Source organism: Anomaloglossus baeobatrachus, chromosome 5 (assembly GCF_048569485.1).
Source record: "Anomaloglossus baeobatrachus isolate aAnoBae1 chromosome 5, aAnoBae1.hap1, whole genome shotgun sequence".
In the NCBI taxonomy this organism is placed as follows: Eukaryota; Metazoa; Chordata; class Amphibia; order Anura; family Aromobatidae; genus Anomaloglossus; species Anomaloglossus baeobatrachus.
Genome location: NC_134357.1, coordinates 545,726,445 through 545,748,339, shown reverse-complemented (window position 1 = coordinate 545,748,339; position 21,895 = coordinate 545,726,445). Strand labels below are relative to the sequence as shown.

Genomic DNA, 21,895 nt, shown 5'->3' with positions numbered 1-21,895 from the left:
CCTTCCTTTGATGTGTATGCCCCAGCGTCTCCAATGTGATGTATTTGCCCCATCTCCTCATGTGATGTATATGGCCCCAGCATCTCCAACGTGATGCATATGCCCAAGCCCCTCATGGGATGTATATGCCCCAGCCCCTCATGTGATGTATATGCCCCCAGTGTCTCCTGTGATATATACATCACAGGAGGGGCTGGGAGCATATACATCACAGGAGGGGCTGGGAGCATATACATCGCAAGAGAGGCTGAGGGCATATACATCACTGGGAGGCATAGATAGGGCTTTTGGGCACAGACAGCATTTGGGGGGCACAAACAGCACTGGGGAGGCACAAACACCATTGGGGAGTCACAAACAGCACTGGGGGGCACACACATCACTGGGGGGCACGCACATCACTACTGGGCACTGGGGGAAATGGACAAGACAGCATGGGGGAGCATGGACATCACTGGGGGGCACAGCACTGGGTGGTACACAGCACTTGGGGGGGAGTCACACAGCCCTGTGGGAGGGGGGGCACACAGCCCTAGGCAGGGCCGGCGTCAGCACCCGGCAAAACCGGGCAAATGCCGGGGCCCTGGAGAGCCGGGGGGGCCCACTCGGCCTCGTCAGTTCTCCTGTCCCTTGGCCGGGGCCCACTCGCCTTTACAGTTCTGCGGTCCCCGGCCGAGTTCCGGGGACCGCAGTCCTCGGCAGCAATCTGCGGCGCCGTCACTTTAAGGCGCGCAGACATCCTCGTTTGAATTTCATCTGTGGGCGGAGCTACCGCCTTCTCAGTCCCACAGATGAAGGAGGCGAGCTTCTGTCCGGCGCTGTGTGGGCCCCCTCTCCACCGTGACCTAATCGGGTAAGTGCCCTCCCCGCCTCCCCATTATAGGCCCCGGTGAGCTGCTTCTACCCCCTGGATGTATGCCCTGGCCCCTGCCAATGCCCCCACCCGCCGATTCCGCGGGTGCGGGCCCCGCCGAGCCGCGGGTGCTGGCCCCGCCGAGCCGCGGGTGCTGGCCCCGCCGAGCCGCGGGTGTGGGCCCTGCCGAGCCGCGGGTGCTGCCAGTGCCGCGGGTGCTGTACCCGCCGAGCCGCGGGTGTGGGCCCTGCCGAGCCGCGGGTGTGGGCCCTGCCGAGCCGCGGGTGTGGGCCCTGCCGAGCCGCGGGTGCTGCCAGTGCCGCTGGTGCTGTCCCCGCCAAGCCGCGGGTGCTGTCCCCGCCAAGCCGCGGGTGTGGGCCCCACAGAGCAGCAGAGTTGTGTGCATTTGTGTGAATGTAGCAGAGTTGTATGTGTTTGTCTGAATGTAGCAGAGTTGTATGTGTTTGTCCGTATGTAGCAGAGTTGTGTGTGTTTGTCTGTATGTAGCAGAGTTGTATGTGTTTGTATGTAGCAGAGTTGTGTGTGTTTGTATGTAGCAGAGTTGTATGTGTTTGTCTGTATGTAGCAGAGTTGTATGTGTTTGTCTGTATGTAGCAGAGTTGTATGTGTTTGTCTGTATGTAGCAGAGTTGTATGTGTTTGTCTGTATGTAGCAGAGTTGTATGTGTTTGTCTGTATGTAGCAGAGTTTGTGTGTGTGTTTGTCTGTATGTAGCAGAGCTGTATGTGTTTGTATGTAGCAGAGTTGTATGTGTTTGTCTGTATGTAGCAGAGTTGTATGTGTTTGTCTGTATGTAGCAGAGTTGTATGTGTTTGTCTGTATGTAGCAGAGTTGTGTGTTTGTCTGTATGTAGCAGAGTTGTGTGTTTGTCTGTATGTAGCAGAGTTGTATGTGTTTGTCTGTATGTAGCAGAGTTGTATGTGTTTGTCTGTATGTAGCAGAGTTGTATGTGTTTGTCTGTATGTAGCAGAGTTGTATGTGTTTGTCTGTATGTAGCAGAGTTTGTGTGTGTGTTTGTCTGTATGTAGCAGAGCTGTATGTGTTTGTATGTAGCAGAGTTGTATGTGTTTGTCTGTATGTAGCAGAGTTGTATGTGTTTGTCTGTATGTAGCAGAGTTGTATGTGTTTGTCTGTATGTAGCAGAGTTGTATGTGTTTGTCTGTATGTAGCAGAGTTGTATGTGTTTGTCTGTATGTAGCAGAGTTGTATGTGTTTGTCTGTATGTAGCAGAGTTGTATGTGTTTGTCTGTATGTAGCAGAGTTGTATGTGTTTGTCTGTATGTAGCAGAGTTGTATGTGTTTGTCTGTATGTAGCAGAGTTGTGTGTGTTTGTCTGTATGTAGCAGAGTTGTATGTGTTTGTCTGTATGTAGCAGAGTTGTATGTGTTTGTCTGTATGTAGCAGAGTTGTGTGTTTGTCTGTATGTAGCAGAGTTGTGTGTTTGTCTGTATGTAGCAGAGTTGTGTGTTTGTCTGTATGTAGCAGAGTTGTATGTGTTTGTCTGTATGTAGCAGAGTTGTATGTGTTTGTATGTATGTAGCAGAGTTGTATGTGTTTGTCTGTATGTAGCAGAGTTGTATGTGTTTGTCTGTATGTAGCAGAGTTGTATGTGTTTGTCTGTATGTAGCAGAGTTGTATGTGTTTGTCTGTATGTAGCAGAGTTTGTGTGTGTGTTTGTCTGTATGTAGCAGAGCTGTATGTGTTTGTATGTAGCAGAGTTGTATGTGTTTGTCTGTATGTAGCAGAGTTGTATGTGTTTGTCTGTATGTAGCAGAGTTGTGTGTGTTTGTCTGTATGTAGCAGAGTTGTGTGTTTGTCTGTATGTAGCAGAGTTGTATGTGTTTGTCTGTATGTAGCAGAGTTGTATGTGTTTGTCTGTATGTAGCAGAGTTGTATGTGTTTGTCTGTATGTAGCAGAGTTGTATGTGTTTGTATGTAGCAGAGTTTGTGTGTGTGTTTGTCTGTATGTAGCAGAGCTGTATGTGTTTGTGTTTGTCTGTATGTAGCAGAGTTGTGTGTGTGTGTGTCTGTCTGTATGCAGCAGACTTGTGTGTGTGTGTGTGTGTGTCTGTAAGTGTATATGACTGTATATATTTGTCTGTTTATATGTATTTTTGTGAGTTTGTCTTTAAATATGTATATGTTCGTATCGGTGTCTGTGTGTGGATGGGGCCCACTGGGACTCTTCCGCCCGGGGCCCACAAAAACCTGGAGCCGGCCCTGGCCCTAGGGGTGGGGGGCGCACACAGCCCTGGGGGGGACACACTGCCCTGGGGGAGGGGGCGCACAGCACTAGGGGGAAGGCACATAGCCCTGGTGGGGGGCACACGGCACAGGGGGATCGGGCACACGGCACCTGGGAAGCAGGCACATAGCACAGTAGGAGCGGGCACAGGGGGAGCGGGCACACAGCACAGTGTAAGCGTGCACAGGGGGAGTGGGCATACAACACAGTGGGAACGCACACAGGGAGCGAGCAGACTGCTCAGTGGGAGCGCTTTCTGGGGGAGCAGGCACACAGCACAGTCAGGGCGGGCACATATCATAGTGGGAGCAGGCACACAGCGCTGGAAGCTGTGAAACTGCTGCTGGTCTTCTTCTGTGGGACGGGGTGCAGAGCGCTAACTCCGCCCACAGAGTAAGTCTTGAGCACACGAGCACTGACCAGCATTCAGTAGTGAACACTGAATGTGCGTTCTCGCAGAGCACATGGGGATTGAAAGACTGACAGCCGGCAAGACGAGGAAGCCGGCAGATTCTCCATCTACCTCAAGTTCCCCACCCCTGAGGTAGGTGAAGAGAAGGTGTCATGAAACCTCCCTATGTGTAGACGGCTGTGAAGGTCTTGTGCTCAGTCTTGTTTTATCCACCAGTATTATATGTGTTATACTTGTGTAATGAGAGCGGTGGAGATGGCAGGATTAGAGCTGATCATAGATGTGACTTCTCCATCTGTGACTTTTACAATATTTGTTTCAGGGTGAAGATCTGCCCCATATTAATACTACAGAGACATATGTGAGGGGTGATGAGTGGTGTAAAGAAGAGACTTCTACATATGACTACCCAGGTGAGTAGTACGGTAACCACTAAATGAAGAGAAGTCACAGATTCTTCTCAGTCACCGGCTGTGGCTGCTTTTTTGGTGGTGTAGTCCGGCCATATCACAATCATGTGATTACCATTTTGCTGCTAGATCACAATATTCTTTTTCAGCCGGAATTGTCCAAATTACTTTGGGCACTGAATGCCCTTCTTCTATAGAGCTTTCAACCTAGAGGATCCACCTACCTTCTGGAATTAGAAGATTCTGACATCTAAAGCCTGCTTTACATGTTATGATTCTGCATACGATATCGTATGTGATCGTAACCGCCCCCATCGTATGTGTGGCATGTTCAATTTTGTTGAATGTGCCGCAGAAACGATTAACCCCCGTCACACGTACTTACCCGTCCATACGACCTCGATGTGGGCGGCGAACGTTCACTTCCTGGAGTGGGAGGGAAGTTTGGCGTCACATCGACGTCACGCGGCAGCCGGCCAATAGAAGCGGAGGGGCGGAGATGAGCGGGACGTAAACATCCTGCCCACCTTCTTCCGCATTGCTGGCCGGGAGCCGCAGGATGCAGGTAAGATTTGTTCATCGTTCCCGGGGTGTCACACACTGCGATGTGTGCTACCCCGGGTACGATTAACAACCTGACGTTCAATTCATGAGGAATGAACGACGTGCGTGCGATGAACGTTTTACCGTTCATTCGCAATCGCATGTAGCTGTTACACACTACAATGTAGCTTACGATGCCGAATGTGCGTCACTTACGACATGACCCCGCCGACACATCGTAAGATATATTGTAGTGTGTAAAGCGGGCTTTACTGATCAGATCTGTAAACTCCAAAGCCAAATGACAGCGTACACAGAATGTGCTGACAGTTTAGAAAATCACTTGACTGAAAATATTATGATAGACCCCTAAGATAAAGCGGAGGGTGATGATGCTGTTTCCTTCCTAGAATCCTGATATCTTATTGGATGAATTTATCTTTTCTTTATTTTGTGCTGCTGAATGTGGTAATGTGGTCCCTACAAAACCAGGTCCAGTCTTTCTTGCTAAAGTTTGCATTTATCGACAATATTAAAAGTGTAGTGAGATCAAAGTGTGAATTTCTGTACAATAATAACAGAATAATTATATAATTAATATCCTAATGTTTAAATTTCTTTTAAAAGCCACTAACTTCGAAAATGTTTCAATAAACTACACAGAAAACATTACACCTATCTATGACGTAATATACAGTCATATGAAAAAGTTTAGGCACCCCTATTAATGTTAACCTTTTTTCTTTATAACAATTTGGGTTTTTGCAACAGCTATTTCAGTTTCATATATCTAATAACTGATGAACTGAGTAATATTTCTGGATTGAAATGAGGTTTATTGTACTAACAGAAAATGTGCAATCCGCATTTAAACAAAATTTGACCGGTGCAAAAGTATGGGCACCCTTATCAATTACTTGATTTGAACACTCCTAACTAGAGATGAGCGAACCGGCCGTGGTTCGGCTCGAGTTCGGTTCGCCGAACGGAGGTCTCGTTCGAGTTCGGTTCGGTGAACCACTCGAACCGCATAGGAAACAATGGGAGTCAATCACAAACACATAAAAACACCTAGAAAACACCCTCAAAGGTGTCCAAAAGGTGACAAACAACTCACAACACAACACAAACACATGGGAAAGTGACAAGAACAAATTCTCATGCGAAAACAAAACCGCGTTACAAGGAAAAGAGGATGATACACAGATTTAGGCAGGCATGCCTTTCTAAAATCATGTAAAACACCGCAAGGTTACTCCAAGCGGAGTCTCCCTTTTTTCCAAAAATTGGGCCACACAGACACCCACCCCTTCAGTGGCAGCACTTGTGCCCCAGTTGTACACTTCACAGGTAGATTTGCATCAAGCACATTCAAAAATACGCCATACTTAACCGTCCCCCGGATGACACCGGGGTAGGTAGCCAAGTCTTTCCTGATCCCAGCTCTGTTCATCTTGGATAATTTCTAAAAACAATGTAAGCAAGGGTTACTCCAAGCGGAGTCTCCCTTTTTTCCAAAAATTGGGCCACACACACACACACCCCTTCAGTGGCAGCACTTGTTCCCCAGTTGTACACTTTACAGGTAGATTTGCATCAAGAACATTCAAAATTACGCCATCCTTAACCGTTCCCAGGATGACCCCGGGGTAGGTAGCAAAGTCTTTGCTGAACCATGACTTGTTCATCTTGGCTCCTTTTAAAAAAACACAGCAAGCAAGGGTTACTCCAAGCGGAGTCTCCCTTTTTTCCAAAAATTGGGCCACACACACACCCACCCCTTCAGTGGCAGCACTTGTGCCCCAGTTGTGCACTTCACAGGTAGATTTGCATCAAGCACATTCCAAATCCACAAGCATTTACTCTCCCCAGGATGACACAGGGGTAGTAAATTCCTTGTGGATCCATGACTTGTTCATTTTGATGAACGTTAGTCTGTCCACATTGTCACTGGACAGACGCGTGCGCTTATCTGTCAGCACACACCCAGCAGCACTGAAGACACGTTCAGAGACAACGCTGGCAGCACCAAGGCGTAAGTGGAGAGCTCTGGCCTTTTTTCAACATTTGAAGCCCAAAATGAGCAAGGCTCCATTTGCAAAGTCATGGCATCGATGTTCATTTGGAGATACTCCTGTATCATCCTCTCCAGCCGTTGACTATGTGTCCGACTTGTTGTCTCTGGTGGCCTTGCAAAGGATGGTCTAAAAAAATTATGAAAAGATTCAATAAAATTGCTGTTACCAGCACCAGATACGGTGCTGCTGGTACGGGTAGACTGTTGAAGATGACGAGACCGTCCCATGTTTGTCAAGTTACAACTGGGAGATTCACTCCCTGCACCTGCACGGTTGGTTTTTTTTTTAACTTCGTTTTATTAATTCCAAAAACATATGGTACAGAATAAATCACACATAGCATTACTCAAGTACTTTTCAGGAATATCTGTCAATAGCATGAACAAATTAACGGATAAGGTAATAAGATTTTCATAGCATTATCTGCACCTCTGTCGACCTTGTCAACTGCATGCTACAACACTGATCCTGCCAGTACATACTGATTTATATAGCATGTAGTCAATTTTAATCAATGTAATCTGTAGTCTCTAAACCTAAAGAAAACGAAAATTAGTAACAATAACTATTCCTATTCTATACCGCCTAGCTATGCCACTGGAATGCGCTTCATTATCCAATACCGAGTATGAATCTATTATTGTAACAGTAATCAACCTGAGGCTTCTTCGAGTGTGCCGGGGGAGGAGTTCCACATATCCCAAATTTTCCTGAATTTTTCCGGACGTCCTCTATTAAAGTATACCACCCGCTCATATGGAATTATCGAGTTAACCAGTTTAATCCAGGCTCGCACAGTTGGATTTGAACCCCCCATCCACCTCAAGGCAATTAATTTCCTGGCCAGGAACAATGTCTCTCTAAGAAGTATTCTTACGTAGTGATCTCCCATCCCGTCCTCCATTACTCCAAATAGGCACAACAGAGGGTTGCATGGAACAGGCATCAACACCATTGAGGACAACTGGGAAGTCACTTCCTGCCAATACGTGTATATGATCGGGCAATTCCACACCATGTGCAGAAAGTTTGCGTCTGGTCCATGGCATCGTGGGCATTCCGACGATCGGCGCTGGCCCATAGTAAATAAGCGAGTGGGAGTTAAGTATGCCTGATGTATAAAATAGCATTGTATCAATCTATTGTTGATGGATGGAGATACCATAGTTGGAGACTCCAGTACCTCATCCCACTCCTCTCCCTGTAGAGAGGGAATTAGAAGCCTCCATTTATCCTGTACCGGCAACGGCACTGATTCCACTCCAACCGATAACAGGTGTGTATAGATAGCTGAAAACATACCCCGGGGCCCCTGTGACTTCAGTATGCCTATCATTGGGAACGACGATATCAATGCCCCTGACCCTGTCCTCCGCAGGTGAGATTGAATCGCTGTACGGAGCTGCAGATACCTAAAGAATTGTGAGCGTGGAACGTTATAATCTGTTTGTATCTGCCCAAAAGATTTAAAGACGGCCGTTCCTGAGACATAAAGATTTCCCAACTGGAGGACTGTATGAGCTATCCAAAACTGTGCCGGTGGGTGGTCCTTTAGGGTGGGAAAGTAAACATTGCCCCATAACGGAAGCTCTGCCACTGCCCCCTCAAAGCGCGTTACTTTTTTGGCTTGTCGCCACACTGATCGTGCCATCCTTAAAATAGGCAACATTCGCCCTGTCCGACTCCAGAAAGCCCAACAGACAGTCTGCCCCTACCGCACGTGCCAAATGATCCTCCGAGTTAGGCAGCTGACAGTCCAGCATCCATGTACTCAGCATCTTGAGTTGTCCTGCTAAATAGTATAGGAAAAATTCTGGTAAGGCCATCACTCCCAATGACTTAGATCTCTGTAGGATGGACATCCGGAGTTTAGGCTGAGCCTTCCCCCAAATAAAGGATGAGGTGAGTGAGTTAAGTGTGGGGAAGAAGGACCTGGGCACCAGCATCGCACTATGTTGCAGAGCATAGCTAAGCTTAGGAAGCAAAATCATTTTAATTAAATTTATCCTTCCGACCACTGAGAGTGGCAATTTTCCCCATAAGTTATACTTAAGTTTGACATGATCTAAAAGTGGTAATATATTCATCTTAAGATCCATTGTGTGGTCTTTCTGAATATGTATACCTAAATATTTGAAGCTAGATACAACAGGCAAGGGTGACATATCATCCATCGGGACCTCTGACCCATGTCTTAATGGCATTAGGGCTGACTTGTCCCAGTTAATATAAAGGCTGGAGAATTCTCCAAATCTATTTATAGCTTCAATGACGACTGGCAAAGTGGCACGTGCCCTATCCATGAAGACAACCATATCATCTGCGTATAGGTCAATAGTGTCTGTGCGATCTGCTATGGTAATTCCCGTGATAGATGGATGAGTACGGATCCGAATTGCCAAGGCCTCAATAACTAAGGCAAATAGGGCAGGAGACAAAGGGCACCCCTGACGTGTACCTCGTCCCAAAGAAAAAGGTGCAGATGATACGTTATTGACTATGAGTCTAGCTGTAGGGGATCTATATAACATGTGAATCCAGTTACTGAACTTTGGGCCAAAAGCAAATCTCTGGAGACAAGCTGATAAAAAAGGCCATTCCACCAAGTCAAATACCTTGGCCGCATCCAGCGAAGCCAAGGCCCACTCGTTATCTGGAACCAATGTACTGTACTGCACTATAGACTGGACCCGTCTAATATTTATAGAGGTATTTTTCCCTGGGATAAAGCCGGTCTGATCCGGATGTACTATGTCCAGTATGACAGAGTTGAGCCGGGATGCCAATATTTTGGTGAAGATCTTATAATCAACATTAACTAATGATATAGGTCGATAGGATCCACACTCCAAAGGGTCCTTTCCCTCTTTCTTCAAAACAATAATATGTGCCTCATAGAAGGAAGCAGGCAACAAGCCACCATCAGAGAAATGAAGAACCGGGGCCAGGGTCTCAGAATACTTGACATAGAATTCTATAGGAAAGCCATCCGAGCCCGGGGCCTTCCCCCTTGCCATCTCAGATATGGCCGTAGTTATCTCTTCTATTGTAATATCTGCATCTAGGAGCTCGCACTGTGCCTGACTCAAAGTGGGGAACTCTAAATCTGCAAGATAGTCTAAGCAGTCCTGGGTTCCATGAACGCTTCTCGAGCTATAAAGTGTTTTATAAAAGGTGCAGAAACGTTGTAAAATGTCTGCTGGGGATGTGACAATCGTACCATCAGCTTCTCGTATACCCAGTACTGTATTAGAAGCGTTTTGCTGTCTAACCATATATGCCAACACTTTACTTGACTGGTTCCCCAACTCAAAATATGACTGCCGAGTAAAAAACAGTTTACGCTTAGACTTGGTCTCTGAGTGTTGCACATACGATTTATATGAATGTAACCATTCCGTCCTATTCCCCTCTGTCGGGTTTGATATATACCTTGCCTCTAGGGTCCTAAGTCGCCCCTCAATTTCTTCGTCTTCTTGTTTAGTCAGCCGTTTTATATATGTAATAGTCGAGGACAGACACCCACGGAAATAAGCTTTGAGGGTATCCCACACCAAGTTATTTCGGGGTTTAGGGTGGGCTGCCAAGAATTCCTCTAGTTGAAGCGGGGTTCTGTCACTTTGGTCAATTAATTTGAGCCAAAAGGGATTTAGCCGCCAGGAAGGTCTATTAATAGTCTGGTCAAATTTAAGAGTCAGGGTCACCGGACAATGGTCTGAAATACCCCTTACCCCATGGACCACATTATCCACCCAGGTTGCTACGTTGCTCGACCCAAAAATATAGTCCAGACGGGACAATGTGCGTCTCGTGGATGAATGGCAGGTGAACTCCCGTGTATTAAGATGTCGCAGCCTCCAGAGGTCCACCCACCCTCCTCCCTCTATGCACTGTCTTAGGTCAGTCAAAGTCGAGGTCGCGGACCTCCCCCCCCCCCATCTAGCCTAAACCTATCCAAGTCCTCGTCGACCACTAAGTTAAAGTCCCCCATACATAGGATATATGCATCCGGATAATTAAGGGCGAAGCTTAGCGCTTGTTTGAGAACTGAAGTACGGGCAGGTGGGGGATTATAAATACACAATAGAACATAGTCCCTGGAATCTATAGCTGCAAATACAAATACAAACCTCCCTTCCGGGTCTCTTCTAACCACCTTGGCTTCCCACTGGACAGATCTATGTACCAAAAGGGAAACTCCCCTAGAATAGCTGGTGTGAAATGTATGTGCCACCCATTGTACCCATGGTTTCTTCACCACCTTAGCCGTGTCCCTTGTGAGGTGGGTTTCGACCAACGTCACCAGCTGAGCCCCACAACGCCTGATTTGGGAAAAGATCTTAACCCGCTTTTTGGGTGACCCGTTCCATGTTGTAAAAACTAATTTTGACCCCATGTTAAACGTCTTGCCTCTATATGACCAGGATCACAGATACAAGTATGTAGATCTTGTATGCCGCAGAAAGGACTCCTCCCCCAGCATTCAGCCTCTTTTTTCAGATATCTCTCGGCCACATCTTATCCTACAATAAAATATATTTAGCACACCAGCAGCATTATGGATATTCCTGTAAAAAAGCGGGGTTAATAACCATATAACTGTTAACCAAAAAAAACAGCAACAAGCTCCGGAACCTCTTCTCGGAGTCCTATTAAGCATCCCAATTACCAATGGGGATACCGTCACTGAACACAGTGTCCTAGTATAGGTGGTGTGGGAGCGCAAGATTCAGGGCTCCCATTCTGCCAGCATCCAGACCCCAACGCATTTCTCCAGCCCCGAGACACAAAAAAGTCCAGAATAGCTTAAGAGAAACGACAGTAGAGAGAGGGAGTCACAGTAAGGAGGGAGCCCCAAAGGAAAAAAACCTGAGCCATTTGAGCACAATCTCAACGTCCTTTGTTCCCCGACCCCGGGTGGAGCCGGAGCCAGTCCTCTGCTTCCGAGGGAGTGGAGAAAAATAATGAGGATCCTTCATGTACTATGCGGAGTCGTGCAGGGTATAGCATGGAATATGCAATGTGTCTCTCCCTGAGCTTCTTTTTCACCTCCAGGAAATGAGCTCTTTGTTTCTGGAGGTCCACAGAGAAGTCCGGGAAGATTGAAAGAGTGGTGTTGTTGTATTTGAGTGGGCCCTTCAGTCTAGCCAAACGGAGAGTTGTATCCCTGTCCTTAAAATTGAGAAGTCGTGCTAAGAATGGCCGCGGTGGCGCACCCGGAGGTAAGGGCCTGGTCGGGACCCTATGTGCTCTCTCAACCGCGAAGGTGGATGAAAACTCGTCCCCAAGAGTAGATTTGAGCCACTCCTCCAGGAAGTGTTCCGGTTGTTGACCCTCAGATTTCTCAGGCAGCCCAATTATTCTGATGTTATTGCGGCGCTTACGATTTTCCAAGTCATCCGCTTTCTGGCGCCACGAATCCATGGACCCAGCCACCTTTGTCAGTTTAGTGGCCAGTGGTGTAATTTTATCCTCTAGCTCAGATACCCTTGTCTCGACTTCAGTAGTACGTGTTTTCAGTGTCTGCAGATCCTGACGTAAGAGGCCCATCTCCATGCGTACCTCCTCAATCTTCCCCGAAAGAGAGGTTTTACACGTGGATATCGCCTGTAACAATTGTTCATATACATGTTTTAGGGTCAGATCATCTTGGCCTCCTTTATCCTCTGCTGTTGATTTCTGATCCCCATGGTTCTCTGAACCCTTGTGAGAAGTAGCCCTCATAGCTCTGGGTGTGTCTGAGGGGTTCCCTCTAGCAAATTCCTTGAGCTTGTCAGCGGCTCCTGAGTTCTTGGGGGGGCTCATGATACCTCTCCAGGTATATATGTAATCAGGGAGAGGGTGTTTGTGGCCTCCTGCCCACCTCCCAGTAGCTGGATGACAACTATGGAGTTAGGTATCAGCGATGAGGGTCCCCAATCCAAGCCCCTGTATTATATGTGGCTAGCAGTTTGTAGCTGGGTTATACTGTGGGGGATGGGAGGGGGGAGAGGAATTCTTAGAGGTGTACTGTGTGTCTGGGGAAGAACCGTGGGTCCCTTTTTTCAGGGCACACACCACAGGTCCTCCAGCACATATGGGGTTAAAGTCTCTTCATCGCTGCTAGCCTGTGTAAAGTTGCCTCATGCTGACTGCCAGCCTGCAGCCTGTAATGTAAATATCCTCCAGCACTCACTGTGTCTCCGGTTTCAAGGCCACCCACTGCTCTCCTGAGCACAGCTGATTGCTCCAGTCGGATCCTTTTTATCTCCGAGGGGAGTGGGTCTCCAATTGTCAGATCTGCAGGACGCAGCATGCAGGCAAAATGGCCACCGTGTCTCCCTCTCCAGACTCACAGATCTTCACCACCACTGCCAGAAGCCTAGGGAAAGTTCCAGTGGAGTTGCTGGGCTGTAGGTGAGGTTCTCCTTGCAGGAGGAAGAGCTGGCTGTCGATTGGGGACTGATTGCCAGGTATATTGCAGGATTTTAAGTCCAGATCATGGGAGCCCCTCTAGCCTGCGACCGTTCTGCTTGGCTAAATAGCCACGCCCCCCTGCACGGTTGTTTGGTGGAAAAGCCGAGCTAAGATCGAGTAACCGCTTTTGCTGATACTCCTGCATACGTGCGTCCCTTTCTATGGCTGGAATTATGTCACAAAATTTGGACTTGTACCGGGGATCTAATAGTGTGGCAAGCCAGTAGTCATCATCACTTCTAATTTTGACAATACGAGGGTCATGTTGGAGGTAGTGCAGCAAGAAGGCGCTCATGTGTCTTGCGCAGCCATGTGGTCCAAGTCCACGCTGTGTTTGTGGCATAGAGGTGCTAACCGTTCTTTCTTCCTCTGACATCTCCCCCCAACCTCTTTCAACTGAAATTTGACCAAGGTCTCCCTCATCCGCTGAGTCTTCCATGTCCATGGACAGTTCGTCCTCCATTTCTTCATGTTCTCCTGCACCTTCCTCAACATTTCGCCTGCTACCATGCGCCCTTGTTGATCCCTGTCCCCCATGGTCCCATGCCTGCCGCGTTGGTGATGATGAACGTCTGGACCTTGGTGATGTTGTTGTCTCTTGCGCATATGAATCCTCCTGTAGTTCCTCCCCTTCCTGTTGTCCCACCCCTGACTCCGAATAGTGTTTAACGTGTGCTCCAGCATGTAAATGACTGGAATTGTCATGCTGATAATGGCATTGTCAGCGCTAAACATATTCGGCGCCATGTCGAAACTGTGCAGAAGGGTGCATAGGTCCTTGATCTGAGACCACTCCATCAGGGTGATCTGCCCCACCTCTGCATCTCGTTGGCCCAGGCTATACGTCATGACGTATTGCACTAGGGCTCGACGGTGCTGCCACAGTCGCTGTAACATGTGGAGAGTCGAATTCCAGCGTGTCGGCACATCGCATTTCAGGCGATGAACGGGCAGGCCGAAAGACTTCTGGAGTGATGCAAGTCCCTTAGCAGCGGTGGTTGAACGGCAGAAGTGAGCAGACAGTTTTCGTGCCCTGTTCAGAAGGCCATCTAGGCCGGGATAGTGTGTTAAAAATTGCTGGACAACAAGGTTCAACACGTGAGCCATACAAGGCACGTGTGTCACCTTGCCCAGGCGAAGGGCCGCACCCAGGTTTGCAGCATTGTCGCACACGGCCTTACCAGGCTGCAGGTTGAGTGGAGTCAACCATTTACCAAACTCAGTCTCCAGAGCTGCCCACAACTCAGCTGCTGTATGACTCTTAGTTCCAAGACATTTCAAGCTAAAGACCGCCTGATGCCGTTGCGCTCTGCTGCCAGCATAGTAATGAGCGGTGCGTGATTCCTTCTGCGCAGTAAGAACGCTGGTGGCCTGACCAGGAAGGCTTGGGGCGGAGGTGGAGGACCCAGACGAGGTGGAGGAGGCAGAAGCAGTGGCGGAACTTGGACAGACAGAGGATTGACACACAAGTCGTGGGGACGGCAAGACTTGTGCAGCAGACCCTTCACCATCTATCACCATAGTTACCCAGTGCCCAGTCAGCGACATGTAACGTCCCTGTCCATGCTTACTGGTCCAAGTATCGGTGGTGAAATGCACCCGTTCACACACAGAGTTTCTCAAGGAAGCGGTGATGTTGTGTGCGACATGCTGGTGTAGCGCAGGCACACCTTTCTTAGAGAAGTAGTGGCGACTGGGCATCTGGTACTGGGGCACAGCGACAGACATAAGGTCTCTAAAATCCTGTGTGTCCACCAGGCGGAAAGGCAGCATTTCGGAAGCCAAGAGCTTACAGAGGGATAAAGTCAACCTCTTAGCTTTGTCATGAGTCGCAGGAAATGGCCTTTTATTTGTCCACATCTGAGGGACAGAGATCTGGCTGCCCTGTGTAGACGGTGTTGAGTAGGGTGTCCCTGGAAAAATGCAGGTTAGTGAGGAAAGTGCAGGCGTAGACATGATGTTGCCTTCATCCAACGTTGGTGCTATCGATGTCTGAGAGAGCTGTACACACGCACTTGTTTCCCCTTCCAAACCAACTGACGACCTACCAAGCAAACTGCCTGTTGAGGTTACAGTGGTGGATGTTGTGCGTGGAAAACCAGGTGTGACAGCTGTCCCCACAGTCCTAGAAGATGAAGAGTGCGCGGATGCACTGGAAGGGGCAGGCGGTGGATGGTTTGCTCAACTAGGCCACATTGCAGCACGGTGAGCTTCCCACTGGGACATATGATATTTATTCATGTGACAATTCATGGAAGAAGTTGTCAAACTGCTGAGGTTTTGCCCTCTACTAACAGAATCACGACAAATTTTTCATATCACATGATTTGGGCGATCTTTTTCTATGTCAAAAAAGGACCAGGCTAGGCAAGGCTTAGAGGGCATGCGACCTGCTGATCCACCCCGACTAGTGCTCAGAGACAGAGTGGTGGCTGAGGATGCAGTTGTAGACGTGCTACCAGTACTCCGACTCTGTCCAGAAAGGCGCAAGGTAACTTCGTCGTCAGTTGCATCCTCCTCCACTGCCTCTGTTGACCTCCTCGAGTGCCTGACTGTGGGTTGACAGTAGGTGGGATCTAGAACCTCCACATCAATTGTTGTGTTTGCACTCCCCTCACCCTCAGACCGAGCCTCTTCTTGCCCTGACCAAATATTTAAGTTGTCATCCCAATCTGGTATCTGCGTCTCATCGTCATCAGTATGTTCTTCATTGTCTATTACAACAGGTGTTTCAGTTTGTGAATAAGGGTCAACATTATGCTCAGAAACTTGTTCATCATGGCCTGAATCTCAGTCACAAAGGTTCTGGGCATCACTGCAGACCATTTCCTGGTCTGTACTCACTGTAGCTTTGGAGCAGACCTCTGATTCCCAGGCTATAGTGTGACTGAACAGCTCTGCAGACTCAGCCATCTCAGTTCCACCATACTGTCCAGGGCGGATGGAGACTTCAGAGCTGGGAGAAAGCAAGTGTGATTGGGATGACAACTCAGAGGACTGGTGTTTTTTGGATGCGGTAGTTGAGGTGGCGGAGAGGGCACTTGTTGGACCACTTGAGATCCATTCAAGCATTTTCTTTTTTTGGCCATCATCTACCTTTGTTCCAGTTGTTCGTGTCCGTAAAAAGGGAGCACATCGGATTGTCCACGGTAAGTAGTAGACATCTTACTTTTGCTGGAAGATGGTCTATCTTCAGCAGATGTTAATGGAGCTTTGCCACCTTTCCCACGGAGAAACCCTTTTTTTCCTTTTCCAACACGCCTCTTCCCCTTTCCACCAGCATCTGTCATTTTGCCACTCATTTTGATTGCGACAAGATTGTGCACTTAAAATGTGGTAGTAAAAATTGAGAGGTGGTGTAGATTGCAGCGGTGGTCTAGCTTTATTAGCAGCAGAATAAACAACAATAACTATCCCTGACAATGTAACTACGGCCCTTAAACTGTCAGCATAGTTTGCTATTAGAATGGCTTAGTAACAATGAGTTTGTGTGCAATGCAGAGGTGCCGCAAATATCTTTGCACCAGTGGGACAATAATGAAGTCCAACAGACACTTTTAGGATGCCACTAAGTTTCCTCAGTGTTTGCTAGTATAATAGCTTAGTAACCATGAGCTTGAGTGTGCAAAGGGCTGGAGGGTACAGTGGCAGGGTTGTGGGTCTGTGTAGAGGAAAGGAAGCCTCACTTTATATCCCTCCTAATGGGGAAATGCAGCGAGGAAGTCCCTGACCTTAGCTACACAGACGCTCTTATCTGCAGCTGTTAAAATCTGTTTCCACGGACCTGACTGTCACCTATGGCTCTGAGCCTGCTGTTATTAGCCCTTACAAGGGCTAAAAGAAACTTCTATCCCTATTCTGTCTAGCGCTGTGTGTAGAGCGTACACAGCAGTATCAGAGACGGGAGCTACGCCAGCGGTGACTGACACCCAGACGCAGAAGGCAGATAATGGCGTCCTGACGGGCAGATACCCGTTTTTATAATGCAGGGACATGTGACATGGACATCCTATCACACATGCCGTTGCTTCTCTGGCTAAAAGTCCACTTAGCTGTGTGTGTGTCTGGGATTGGCTGACATGCTGGCCCGCCCCACTAGTCGCGCGCGCTTAGGGAAGGAAGACAAGAAAAAAAAAATGGCGATCGCCATTATCCCAGCAGCAGGGATCTGAATGCACTGTTCCCGCACACTATACGCTGAAATTTCATAATAGTGTGAGTCACAGAGTGACTTACACTATTACAGCGGAAAGCCAGCTAGTAATTAGCTTGTCTTTTTGTTGCTAGAACCGTTCTCGAAAGTAACTAGAACTATCGAGCTTTAGCAAAAAGCTCGAGTTCTAGTTCGATCTAGAACAGCCGCCAAAATCACTCGAACCGTGAACTGGAGAACCACGTACCGCGCTCAACTCTACTCCTAACTACTTTTTACTTACTTACTATAGCACTAAATTGGTTTTGTAACCTCATTGAGCTTTGAACTTCATAGGCAGGTGTATCCAATCATGAGAAAAGGTATTTAAGGTGGCCACTTGCAAGTTGTTCTCCTATTTCAGTCTCCTATGAAGAGTGGCATCATGGGCTCCTCAAAACAACTCTCAAATGATCTGAAAACAAAGATTATTCAACATAGTTGTTCAGGGGAAGGATACTAAAAGTTGTCTCAGAGATTTGAACTGTCAGTTTCCACTGTGAGGAACATAGTAAGGGAATGGAAGAACACAGGTACAGTTCTTGTTAAGCCCAGAAGTGGCAGGCCAAGAAAAATATCAGAAAGGCAGAAAAGAAGAATGGTGAGAACAGTCAAGGACAATCCACAGACCACCTCCAAAGACCTGAAGCATCATCTTGTTGCAGATGGTGTCAATGTGCATCGGTCAACAATACAGCGCACGTTGCACAAGGAGAAGCTGTATGGGAGAGTGATGCGAAAGAACCCGTTTCTGCAAGCACGCCACGAACCGAGTCGCCTGAGGTATGCAAAAGCACATTTGGACAAGCCAGTTACATTTTGGAAGAAGGTCCTGTGGATTGATGAAACAAAGATTGAGTTGTTTGGTCATACAAAAAGGCGTTATGCATGGAGGCAAAAAAACATGGCATTCCAAGAAAAGCACTTGCTACCCACAGTAAAATTTGGTGGAGGTTCCATCATGCTTTGGGGCTGTGTGGCCAATGCCGGCACCAGGAATCTTGTTAAAGTTGAGGGTCGCATGGATTCAACTCAGTATCAGCAGATTCTTGACAATAATATGCAAGAATCAGTGACGAAGTTGAAGTTACGCAGGGGATGGATATTTCAGCAAGACAATGATCCAAAACACCGCTCCAAATCTACTCAGGCATTCATGCAGAGTAACAATGACAATGTTCTGGAATGGCCATCCCAGTCCCCAGACCTGAATATCCTTTAAAATCTGTGGGATGATTTGAAGCGTGCTGTCCATGCTCGGCGACCATCAAACATAACTGAACTGGAATTGTTTTGTAAACAGGAATGGTCAAATATACCTTCATCCAGGATCCAGGAACTCATTAAAAGCTACAGGAAGCGACTAGAGGCTGTTATTTTTGCAAAAGGAGGATCTACAAAATATTAATGTCACTTTTATGTTGAGGTGCCCATACTTTTGCACCAATCAAATTTTGTTTAAATGCGGATTGCACATTTTCTGTTAGTACAATAAACCTCATTTCAATCTAGAAATATTACTCAGTCCATCAGTTATTAGATATATGAAACTGAAATAGCTGTTGCAAAAACCCAAATTGTTATAAAGAAAAAAGGTTAACATTAATAGGGGTGCCCAAACTTTTTCATATGACTGTATCTGTAAGGCCTCTTTCACACTGCGTTATACCTTACGTTCACTGGTCCCATCGGAGCCTCCGTCCGAACCCCCGCACAAAATGGGTTTCAGATGCATGCGCCGACGGAACCATTGACTATAAGTCACAATGTGCTTTGTTTTGCCCCATTTTCAGGCAGATACACTTTCTGCAGGCGGACAACCAGATGCAGTTTACATCACTAAGTGCCATCAAGCCACATACTATAATTACTCCAGAGATGTTTCACCACTAGTTACTAATTTTTTACTGATGAAGACTGATGAGTTCGATCATTTCAATAGATTTGTTATTGTCTTTAATCACAGATTTTGACTACAGTAGTTCCAAAAAGTCTCCGATTTAGCCATTTCACTTAATTTGTGATAAAAAAAAGTTTGTTTAAAACAACTGAGTCCTCAGTAGTTGATACCTTCTGGCTAACACGGTACAAAGATATATTTTACCTGTATCAAAATGGAGGATACCAGAATGTACCGCATCTTTATGGAAAACTGGCTAACACGGTACAAAGATATATTTTACTTAATTTGTGAAAATACCAGAAAATGTACAAAATTATTAAGAAAGATTTGAAAGTTTCAAACTTTAAATTTTTCTGCTCTTAAAAGAGATAGTGATACCACACAATACCATATTTTTGGTTTTAGAAGACGCACCGGATTATAAGACGCACCCCAAATTTAGAGAGAAAAAAAGGTTTAAAAAACAAAGGGGGTCCGTCTTGTACTCCGGTGTTGTTTTACCAGAGGGGGGCACCAGTGGTGGTGAAGCGAGTCACAGGAGGCAGAGGTTGTGCTGTCAACAGCGGTCAGTGGTGGCAGCAGCGGGTCAGTAGTGACAGCTGCAGTGATGGCTCAGTGGTAGCAGCGGCGGTGACGGCTCAGTGGTGGTTACAGCTCAGTGGTGGCAGTGGCGGCAACGGCTCAGTGGTGGAGCAGGCCGTTGCTGTGTGTCCGCGGTCCCGGTTCAAGTGATGGCGCCCGGAGCGGTGCATGCACAGATGGAGCTCTCATCCAAGGGTCCCATCTGCGCACGCGCTGACACCCGGCGCCATCATTTGAAACCGGGACCGCGAACACACTGGGACACCTGCCACACAGCCGCCCGCCCGCACTGCCGCACGCACAGGGTGGCAGTCAGCAGGCCGCCCACACACCCGCACAGAGAAGCAGCTGGCTGCCGGGGCAGAGAGGCGGCCGGCGCCACAGGCACCCGGCCGCACGCACGCATGCAGCTACAGGTACCCGGTGTCCTGCACGCACCCGACCGTCCACACAGACAGCCCCACCAGTAGGCTATACAGTGGAACCTTGGTTTAAGAGTAACTTGGTTTGAGAGCATTTTGCAAGAGAAGCAAAGCTTTTTACAAATTTGTAACTTGGTTTAAGAGCAATGCTTTGCAAGAAGAGCAAATACTCACCGTCCACACTTCCGGTTCTGTCCTTTCACCACGGTCTGACCCGCTCTGGAGGTAACTTTCTGTACATATGCACTGTATACTGTACATAGTTTACCATTGTACGGTACAGTTTAGACTATACAGCATGTCTATCAATTTGCATTCATGGATACAGTATTGTACTCTCTTTCTGATAACCAGTGCAGCACATTGCTTATACTGTACCTCCCGCACACCAACAATTTTATTGCAAGCTAAAGTGCAGTTTAATTTGTTTTACATGTTTTTTTACTGTACAGTATTTTGTATTAGTGTACTGTAATAATTTTATATGAATACAGGACATTATATTGTATTACTGTAATACGTTTGTATAAATACAGCAAATATTTTTGGGTTGTGGAGCGAATTGTCTGTGTTTCAATAATTTCCTATGGGAAAATTTGCTTTGATATAAGAGTAACTTGGTTTAAGAGCACACTCCAGGAACCAATTATGCTCGTAATCCAAGGTTCAACTGTATTCGGATTTTAAGACGCACCCCTCATTTTTCTCCCAAATTTGTGGGAGGAAAAATGCGTCTTATTATCATTTACCGTATTTATACTTTAAGTCAGTATCATGTTTCAAACATCATCTTTTTATCCTTTTATTTTATTTTTAGGATGACAAAAGGCTTACAAGTTCAGCAATAAGTGTTTATATGTTCAATTCAATTTACAAAACCTATTTTTTGCATAACAAATAACTTTTGAAATGACTTTGAATGTCACATTTCATTTCCTGAATGTGACAGACTGGTAGAAAACCTTGTAAGGTGAATTTGTTTTGGAATTTATAACCCTCCGTGAAGTCCTCTATAGGATTTAAATAGAAGCGCTCTGTGTGAGAACCTTAATAAAAAAGCATAATATACTCTATATTTAATATATCATTACTATTTACCCAGTAGGACTAATAAATATGGTAATACACAATCTGAGAGAATCATATAGCAATTAGTACAAATAATACACAAGTAAAATATTACCTATATGAAATAAATAGAAAAACAGGCTGTGTCATAATTAGCAAGAAGGTGGCACCACAATCCAAAAAAAAGCAGGTAGCATTGTCGCTAGATTGTAAATGACATTTACAGAGTAAGTGCTGGTTAATAAACAAATACAAACAGGGTAAGTCAGAATCTAACATAATAAGTACAAAAAATGCATTAACCGTATTAGGATGTGGAGCCACTTCCCAGTCTTACATTTCGGCACTGTGCCTTCTTCCCCGATGAGCATCCTTATCCTATTTTCTGTTTTTAGAATTATTTAATAAAAGTTACATTTTATGTCTGGTTTATTTAATGTGAGTCCTCTATTGGAGTAGTGACTTTCTTTTTTATTCCACAGGCTCTTTCCAGAAATTAGCACACACTGGATGTTGCAGAGTGAAAATTGCAAATATGCCAGTTTATTACCCAACACATAGTGCCCAGATTGTGGTCCAGGAGACACACACCATAAATTGTGGGTTCTTCTCACTACAGTAAATACAAATACATGGATGCTAAATGTAATTTGTGCGCACTGCAAGACTGAGAAACCAAAGGGAGATTTGGCTTTGAGAGCGCCGATTTTG

General features: G+C 46.6%; 1 protein-coding gene across 1 annotated transcript in view; it reads left to right on the top strand.

Moving 5' to 3' along the window:
- Positions 1 to 21,895, top strand: part of LOC142312954 (uncharacterized) — a 141,557-nt gene that overhangs the window by 1,862 nt on the left and 117,800 nt on the right. The window contains exon 6 of the mRNA XM_075351942.1: positions 3,853 to 3,943. Within this exon, the coding sequence (XP_075208057.1) occupies positions 3,853 to 3,943 (91 nt within the window). The remainder of the gene's footprint in view (positions 1 to 3,852; positions 3,944 to 21,895) is intronic.